This window comes from Ursus maritimus, unplaced genomic scaffold (assembly GCF_017311325.1).
Source record: "Ursus maritimus isolate PB19 unplaced genomic scaffold, ASM1731132v1 scaffold_12, whole genome shotgun sequence".
Classification (NCBI taxonomy): Eukaryota; Metazoa; Chordata; class Mammalia; order Carnivora; family Ursidae; genus Ursus; species Ursus maritimus.
Genome location: NW_024423564.1, coordinates 70,409,675 through 70,419,078, shown reverse-complemented (window position 1 = coordinate 70,419,078; position 9,404 = coordinate 70,409,675). Strand labels below are relative to the sequence as shown.

Sequence of the window (9,404 nt, the reverse complement as noted above, 5' to 3'; positions counted from 1 at the left end):
CTGTGTTCCCTCTCTCGCTGGCTGTCTCTATCAAATAAATATATAAAATCTTAAAAAAAATAAAATAAAATGACTCTTTCTTGTCACAAAAGCTGAAGTATGAACCACCGGTCCTGATACGAATGTCTGAGGCAGAAACTTTACACTTTGATACTTAAAGATGGCAGGTGGATGGATGGGTAGGTGAACGGTTCTTGAGGAACCAGTCTGGATATTCCCAACACACACCCACTTCTGGGCCTGACAAGGTAGCTCCCGGAATGACAAGCGAAAACCACCTGCTCGCGTCTCCCCACGGGTCCCAGCCTGCTGCTAGCTGTCTGTCACGAGGTGGGAGGAGTCCTGGCTGCAGGCCTCTGCCCTGAGTATGGGCTCCTCAGAGAATCGAGGCTCACAGATTTATACCTGTGCAGCCAAAACCTTAGGAACTGCTAGGTCAGCCAGCTTTGGCCCAGAAGATTGAGAACTGGAAACACTCACATTCTTTCTTCTGTCTCCTCCCTTCCACTCCCTCCTGAAGGCGATAGGGTTCCCTCTGCTCACTTCAACTTGTCTTACCTACTACATTCTTTCTGACTCCGCTTTCTGTGGCTAGGCACCCCAAGCTAAAGTCTGAGCAAGAGAACATTTTATTAGCATTTTATTTATATTTTTGGAGCAGATCTACAGTTTCATGAGAAATCCTGATTTTTCTCAAACAATAGAAAAAGGTTAAAAAAAAAAGAGAGAGAATCTATTGTCTTGGAAGAACCAAACAAGTCTCTTCAGCAAGCATTGGGCCAATTCAGACTGAAGCAACCAGCGGAGCAGAAGCCACATACAGGAAGTGCAGATTTATCCAGTTTCAGGAATAATGCAAACATCTTCTTGTCTAGTTCTGGGAGGTTCCGAGCGGACCGTCTCAGGGCAAGGGGGGCCCCATCCCGTCTGCACGGGCGGCTCACTCCCCAGGAGGCTGCATCTGCTTACAGAACTCATCGAACTGCTGCTGCTCCAGCTCTGTCATGACTCTGTTGAGGGCATAGATCTGAAGGGGAGAGAAAGATCCGTCAGCAGGGGAGACAGCCGCTCCCCGCGTCCTCAGACGCCAGAGGCTGGGGCATTTGGTGCCGCCGGCACCGCGGCAGTGACGCAGGCGCGGCGCGAAGGGAACCGAAGAGCGGACACTAGTTCCATCTGGAGGATCAGGACAGACGCAGCTTGATCCGGCTTTTGAAGGGTCGGGAGGATTCGAACACTTAGAGATGGGGGGTAAGGGACATGAGAGGCGATGGCCAGGGGGTAGTATGATGAAACAAATATAATGGAAAAGTACAGGATTAGTTCTGGAAACTTCAACGATGCCAATATGAAGGATATTAGAGAGTCTGGAGGCCAGAGGAAGTGACAAGTGTGTTGGAGCCTGACATGCCACGCCAGGGCCTCTGGACTTTGGCCAGACTCTGGAGAGCCAGCGAGATTAGTGTGCGGGGAAGCAACCTGATGCTATCTCTGCTTTGGGAGAGCTAACTGGAGACCATGTGAGGGATAAAGTGGAAGAAGAGATTAGGGCCACTTACGACGCAACATGACGATAGTCCAGGAAGGAGGCGGCAAGAACTATGACGCAGGGTAGGCAGCGGGGATGGAACTGCAAGAGACGTTCTCAGGTGAAAGGTGGGGTGTCTACCTCATTCCTCACCTTTCTTTATCCTTGTGGTATCAATCTGTCCACTGCCGAGCAGAAACATCAGAAAACTTTCCAATTTGTCGAAGGGAAAAATGAAGGAGTGTGTTGTGTGTAGGTGATACAACTGGATTCATTTGAGAAAAGACAAGAAAGAGGGGGGAAAAGAAACTGAGAAGTGAGACAAATAGAAAACACAAAATAAAGGGCAGAAACGGCAACCAAATGTGTGAGGATCACCAACCCTGTGAGATGGTTCTTTGAAAATACTAAAGAAAATCCTGCAAGTCTGACATGACTCGTCAGGATGAAAAGAGGCAGAAACAAACACGATTAGAATCAGAAAGAACACGTTACTGATAGCAGGGGGATTAAAGCAAAATACTATGAACTTTGTGTAAGTTTGAAAACCTAAATGAAATAAACTGCTAGAAAGTAAAATGATCAAAACTGACCAAACAGAAAGTTTGAATGATGCTATAATCTCTCCCCCCCATTTTTTTTTACTGTGGTAAGATCCTATAACCTTTAAGGAAAACGTGAATGCCACAGTGATGAAGGCAGTTAGAAACAACAACACAAACCAATTCTCAAAAAGCATAATATTGACGGTTAAAATGGTTAATTTTTCTGTTATGTATATTTTATCGCAATGAAAACAAATAAATAAATAGATCTGAATAGTTTAAAAAAAGAAAAGCAGCTGAGTGAATAGAGCCAGTCATGGAATGTAGTAACATATATAAAATTCAGAAATGCGCACAATTAGACAGTATATTGTTAGGCTACAAGATATTATTGGGGGCACACGGAGAAATACTAAATTAGTGCAGAACAGCAAGGGCATGATGGGCATAAAGTCAAGGAATGAGGGCACCGCTAGTGAGAAGGGCTGGGGACAGGACCCGCGTGGGGCCCGAGGAGCTTCCAAGTCACTGGTCACACTCTATCTCTAGTTGGGTGGTAGGACGGGGTGTTGGTTTTACTCATCTTCTTTGAGCGGTACGCACCCACACATGTGCGTAAACTTCGAATACACATACATTTGAACCTCTGCTTCATCCATCCATGCTCTAACGAGCATTATAATCTGCATGCGACTGAGCTGGGGACTGAGAGGGATATTAAGTAGCTTCTTGGAGACCTCTAGATCCAGAAGGCAGGCTGGTGGAAGGGAAAATAGCATAAGCAGAGAAAGAAGACTCAAAATGGGTCAGCAGGTCCGAGCCAAGGAACGGAAGACTTTCAAGAAGGAAAGGGTGGCCAACTGTGTCAAATGTGGCTTCACAGCCACATGCGCCCTCTGTTCCATTTACTCGTCACGATGCTCCCTCACATCTCACTTTCTGGAATGCAGCATCTCTGGAGAACTGAATGGAAACCGTATCTCTTCCTCCCCGCAAGGGTCTTGTCACATTCCTATCTTAGGAGATTACATTCCAGGCAGCACAGATAAAGCCAACAGCAGGGCCCTTATAGGGCAAAGCAGAAAGCAGGAGCCCAAGGTCAGATGTGTTTAGCTCACAGTCTGCTCCTCAATCCCTGAGTTACTAGGGGTTCTGTGCTTTTAGTGAGGGTAATACCTTCTCCGTCACAAAGTCACCTATTTTATATTCCTCTCTCCCTGCCTTATGCCAGGCAGGATTGACAAAGGTCGGGATGGGAGTGACAACAGTAAGCTGTGGTGTGAGGATACCCATGGTCACGCATGTGCAGGCTGGCCCCGGGCCTGGCGGTATTACACGACAATATTCCAATACTGAGTGCCAATATTCCATTTCCGCGCGGCACCCTCAACGCGACCCGTCCTTCCACCCAGAGTCCACACAATAAAAGCAGGCCAGCTGCTAGGAAGCACGTGGTTCCTGCNGACGACTGCTGCCATTTACTGAGGGCTCTCTGTGTGCCAGGCACCGTGCTGAGTGCTTCATACACAACACCTCTGCTCCTTGTAACAGTCTTGTGAGGTAGGTATCATCACCCTCGTGTTTCAAGGGGAACGGAGGCACTGAGGTGCAGAGAGCTGAAGCATCCTATCCAAGGTCCCGTGGGAGGAACTGGGGCTCGTGACAAGCTGGAATTTGGAGTCGGACTAATAAATCTAACCTGTGAAACCTCACCAGAAGGCTGTCAATAATGACACGAAGAAAGTCCTCCACATCTATCCCTACGGTGTGCACAAAGGACCATGTCCTCAGGCTGTTTCTTACCGCGGCCCTCCAACTGTTCCCCAAAGCGCAATGCAGTACAATTATCTGGGGGCCTGGATCCTGGTGGCGATGGGCAGGTGAAGGAAAGGGGAGAATAATTTGTTAGAATCCACGTCCACAGCTCTCAGATGGTCTGTCTTAATCCAAAGGCGGATTTCAGTGTATGGATTAACTTTGAACACACTATTCAATCTACTCACTAGACTGACTGTCTGCCTCTCGCACCGAACGCTATCTCCACAAAGGGAGGGATTCTTCTCTGCCTTGTCCACTCGTGTATCTCAAGCCCCCGCAACACTGCCGGGCACAGAGCAGCTCGGTATTTAACGAATGGATCGAATCGACACGAATTTAAGGTCTGCCGAGATCAAGGCGGAAAAGACGTGAGGAATGGGAACCCTCTTCCGCTGCCGATGGGAGCGCGCACTTGCACAATGTTCGACAGCAATCTGGCAACGTCTAGTAAAACTGAAATACACATGGTAATTCTACTTCTATACTCTACAGAAATTCTAGCACAGGTGCCAAAGGAGACATCTAAGTTTTTCACTATAGCAATGCTTGTAGTAGCAAAAAAACTATATTTAAGTGTTTATCACTGGAGGAATGGGTAAATACACTAAGTGGATTCATAAAATGGACTACTGTATCTCTCTCTCTTTCCCCCCCTATGCTCACTCGTTTTGTTTCTTAAACCAAGAAACAGACTCTTGAATACAGAGAACAAACTGATGGTTACCGGAAGGTGGGTGGGGGATGGGTGTGATGGGTGATGAGCACTGGGTGTTGTATGGAAGTGTTAAATCACTATCTTGTACACCTGAAACTAATATTACACTGTATGTTACCTAACTGGAATTTAAATGAAAACTTAAACAATAAAAATAAAATTGGGGTGCCTGGGTGGCTCAGTAAGTTAAATGTCTGACTTCGGCTCGAGTCATGATCTTGCAGTCCTGGGACGGAACCCTGCGTGGGGCTCCCGACTCGTGGCGGGAGCCTGCTTCTCCCTCTCCCTCTGCCCCTCCCCCTGCTTGTGCTCTCTCTCTCTCAAATAAATAAAATCTTTAAAAATATATAAATAAAATAGACTACTATAAGCAGTGATGAGGAATAAACTAGATTATATTAACATGAATAGTTCTAAAAAACATTATGTAAGCAAAATGTAAAATAAAACACAAAATTTTATTAATGTAAAATTTTAAAACACAAAAGAATATTGTATGTTACTCAAGGATATCTATTAATATATCTGAGTGTAAAAGCATAAAAAACTATAGTGGATGCCCATAGAGAGGGAAAAGGGTGTAAGACAGGAAATGGACAAAGAGGACTTTAAATTCATATGTAATTTTTATTTATCTAAAAGGCTCCAAGCGAATATGACAAAATATTAACCACTACCAATCTGGCATGCTGAGTACCCAGGTGTTTGTTCTAATATTTTGTTTTTCCATACTTTAAAAATTTCTCAAAAAAGAAACACTAAAATGCCTAGAAAGAGGGAAGAATTTGCGGCAAGCTTTCTTCTGATATTAAATACTAAAATAAAAACACATGTCTGGATGTGGTTCCACATAGGTAGTGCCAACAGTTTAGCTTTTCATTCTCAAGTTGATTCTAAGTGTTGACTGAACAAAGAAACACATTTGCTGGGTGTAGAGCTTGGGCTTCTGCTTCTGGTTATTTGCAGCTACTCTCCAGGCCAAAGCCTGAACATCTGTGCTAGGGGGTGTCCAACACTTGTTGTCCCTCGCTGACCCCTCCCTTACAGTCCTTTCTCTTTTTCCTTTCTTTCTTCCACAAAAGCTCTGCACCAGGGGTCACCTGGAAAGGGTCAGGGTTCTGACACTAACCTGGCGTGTGACTCTGGGCGGCCACTTCATCATTCTGGACCTCAGTGATCTCCTCCTAGGAGAACTGTTTTGCCTGGAGGCAGGCAGCACTCCCCCTCACAGCTCTCCTCTCCACTCCTTCTCTATTCCAGCATCATCTCCAGCAGACTACAGGTACACAGCCTCCTCCTTAATCTCACCTCTGCTCTTTGTCTTTGCTTCAGCTCCTGCTGGGCTGATTTCTGCTTGGCCTTCTCAACTCTGCTGACAGGTTCTTTAACTTTGGATTTTTCTTTACGCGAAGGTTGATCCATGACTTCACTTCTGACCACTTCTTAGCTCTGACCTGGATGGTGCAGAAGAGACGGACTGATTAACAAAAGAAAGGAAGGAAACTCCCTTAACGAATCCCCAAGTTCAGCCCCCTCCTTTGACAGGTGAGGCAGAGAGGCCCCGTGGAAAGGGGGGTTGGATTTCGTGGACTAAGACTGAACCCACCGCCATGACCTTGCTGGGTGTCCCTGGGCAAACTGTTTTAATATCTATTTTCCTGAAATTTTAAAAATGTTTTCTGTATATTTTTAAATTTCTAAGAAAAAAAGACAAAGCAAGAAATGAATAAACCTAATGGAAAGAGGGAAGACAGGGCCGCAAACTTTCTCCTGATATTAAATACTAAAATACGTAAGAACTAAAATAAAATCCCCTCCACTCCGAGCCTTAGTTTCGTGTCTGCAAAATGGGACCCCAGCCCATTCCCTGGCGTGAGCACCACGCGAGGGGCCTGGGACCCGCCCCTACGCTGCAGCGCGCTGTTCTGCGAGGCCACCGCGGCGCGGCCGGGCGAGCCACTCCCAGCCTCGGAGCGGGGCGGCCGGGAGGCCCGGGCCTCGCGCCTTCTCGGGCCTCAAGGCCACGGCCTTCCCACCTCCGCCGGGCCGGACAGTTACGGCCCCGCTCGGCGCAGGGCCCCCACCCGGGCCCGCCCTCCGCCGCATTCAGCCCGGGGCCCAAGCCCGGCCCAGGGGACGCTCCCCCGCCCGCCGCAGCCCTCTCCGGTGCAAGATGGCGGCGGGCGGCGGTCAGGAGTCGGCGCCGGCCCTCGAGCTCTCGGGCCTCCGGGACTCCGCCGCGTCGCCGACAGGGCCCCACGTGGGACACCCGGCCTTTCCTACCTCCCGGCCTGCAGTCGCGAGCCTGCCGCGCCTCGGATTGGGCGGGGCCGGGGCGGTGACTCGGGGGCGGGGCCGGGAGGGGGCGGGGCCGGGAGGGGGCGGTGGGGACCGGCGCGCTCTGAGGTCCCGCCCCCTGGGAGGGCCGCGCGTGCGCAGAAAGAGTAGCTCGTCGGCCCCCCCACCCCCACCCCCAACCCTGGTCCTTCCAGAGCGTGGGTTCTAGGACTGGGGAGGTTTAACAATGCCTTTCCTGGGAATATTTTCTGGGGCAGCTGTTAGGCTTTGAAGGGTGAGAGCTGAAGCTTGGGATGAGAATTGTAACTTTTTGGGCCTCAGTTTCTTAATTCGAAAAAGTGGGGATGGTGATTTGCGCTTTCTTGTTTACGAGCTTCTTACGAAGACCAAGTGAGGTCCTGCTGGTCACAGTGTTTTGAAGAAGGAGGTCAAGACAGATGTAAATAACCAATATAACCATAGAGAAACGTTCAAGCTCACTGATAATGCATCATTTCACAATTGTTTTACAATTACAATTTTACAGTTATTTAAAATAATTTTACAGGGACGCCTGGGTGGCTCAGTCGGTTAAGCGCCTGCCTTTGGCTCAGGTCATGATCCCAGGCTGTTGGGATGGAGTCTCGCGTGGGGCTCCCTGCTCAGCAGAGAGCCTGCTTTTCCCTCTGCCTGCTCTGCCTGCTGCTCCCCCTGCTTGTGCTATCTTTGACAAGTAAATACAGAAAATCTTTTTAAAAAGATAATTTTACAAATTAAAGTAGCTGGCTATCGTTTTTCATTTATTAGAACAGGATTGAAGAAAATGGTAGGTAAATGCTTTGACAACAGAAATCTTGTTCAGTCTAATAGTAATAATCTGCCTCTCTTCAGGGCTTATGATATTCCATGCACTGTTCTTAGAGTTTCACATTTATTAACTCATTTATTCCTGTTGATAAATGTGTACAATAATGTACGTGTATAATAACGTTATTATCCCCATCTTACAGATAAGGCAACAGAGGCGCGGAGAAGTTAAGTGACTTGTCCATGGTTACGCAACTAGTAAGTACTGCAGCAAGTACTTCAGCCAGGATTCAGGAGAGGACAATGGCCTATCCAGAGGAAGACATGTCATCTGGATCCCCTACTTCTGTTCCTCTAAGAATTAGGCAAGAATTGAAAACCCAATTGATGGATTCTAAGCAAGAAGTTGTTCAATGGATATAGAGTTTTCGTTTTGTAAGATGAAAAAGTCCTAAAGATCTTTTGCACAAGAATGTGCATATATTTAATACCACTGTACTCTACACTTAAATAAGGTGGGAAATTTTATATTATGGTGTGTGTGTTTTTTTTTTACCACAATAGTTAAAAAAGCACAGCCTTTGACTCAGCAATTCCACTTCTAAGTCATCCTAACTAAATAATCACAGATAGCATTATTCTTAAGAGTGAAAAACTGGAAACAATCAAAATAATTGTAACAGGGGTTGAATAAATAAATCGGATAGCTGGCATGGGATTCTATGCAGCCATTAAAATGAGATAGGAGAATATTTATTGACATAATAAAACGTTTTTATTAAATGAGAAAGTTACAAAGAGGAACATACAACATAATCACAGTATTTGTTTTGAAAAAAGATTATTCTATACATACGGAAAAGAAGCTGTATGAAAACACACCAAAATGTAAATCCAGATTATTCTGAGAGTAGAGGGAATTTTTTTTTTATTTTTATTTTTTAGAGAGATTGAGAACTTGGGATCAGGGGCAGGCACAAAGGAAGAGGGAGAGAGAGAATCTTAAGCAGGTTGCACACCCAGGGCTCGATCTCACAACCCTGAGATCATGACCTGAGCCAAAATCAAGAGTCAAATGCCTTAACTGACTGAGCCACTCAAGCACCCCAAGAGTAGAGGGGGTTTTTATCTTCTTTGTGGTCTTCTGTATTTTGCAAAATTTTTACAATGAACACTTAAACTTTAGCAAGATTTATACTTTCTTTTAATCAGAAGAAAGTCTAACAAATGTTATTTTAAACTTCTATATTAATGTTGATTGGATTATTGTTAATAATAAAAGTGGCCAGATTAGATTGGATTATATCACAGCTGGAAACAGGGCAGGGACCTTTGGAAAGCTTTAGAAAGCCAGCTAAAACAGACTGCATATAGGGTATGAAGGAGTGGAAAAGCCAAAGGAGAATACTGGCAAAACAGTGGAGGCGCTGATACAAGTGAAGATTTGCTGTGTTGGCTTGGGAAAGGATGGGGGAAGAGGTAAGTGAGAGGGGTGTGTGTCGCGTGTGTGTAAGACAGTCAGTGTACACTTAGAGGTGGCGAGAACAGTTGTCTAGCTGCAGAAGGTACAGATGTGGAGACACTGGTTTGGGATTCTTCATCAGGAAGGTGAGGCTGGAGTCTGGAGGGAATGAAAGTCCCCTCCTTGTTCTTCCTCTATGAGTTTATGATCTCTATCTATCTATCTATCTATCTATCTATCTATCTTTCTGTC

The 9,404-nt window shown here is 46.2% G+C and overlaps 1 protein-coding gene across 1 annotated transcript; it reads right to left on the bottom strand.

The window, feature by feature from the left end:
* Window positions 1-623: 623 nt before the first annotated feature.
* On the bottom strand, window positions 624-6,963 carry LOC103670825 (small vasohibin binding protein). Its single transcript, XM_040627430.1, has 3 exons — window positions 6,890-6,963; window positions 5,915-6,060; window positions 624-1,027 (listed from the first exon to the last, which is right to left on the bottom strand). Exons 2-3 carry the CDS (start codon window positions 6,026-6,028, stop codon window positions 941-943), a joined length of 201 nt encoding a protein of 66 aa, XP_040483364.1. The 5' UTR covers window positions 6,029-6,060; window positions 6,890-6,963; the 3' UTR covers window positions 624-940.
* Window positions 6,964-9,404: the final 2,441 nt, after the last annotated feature.

Bases quoted from the DNA above. Each gene is read 5' to 3' on its own strand.
- LOC103670825 (XM_040627430.1), bottom strand. From the start codon at position 6,028: ATGGATCAACCTTCGCGTAAAGAAAAATCCAAAGTTAAAGAACCTGTC. The intron at 1,028-5,914 runs GTGAGATTAAGG...TCTCCCCTTCAG, and splicing joins AGCAAAGACAAAGAGCAGAG to ATCTATGCCCTCAACAGAGT.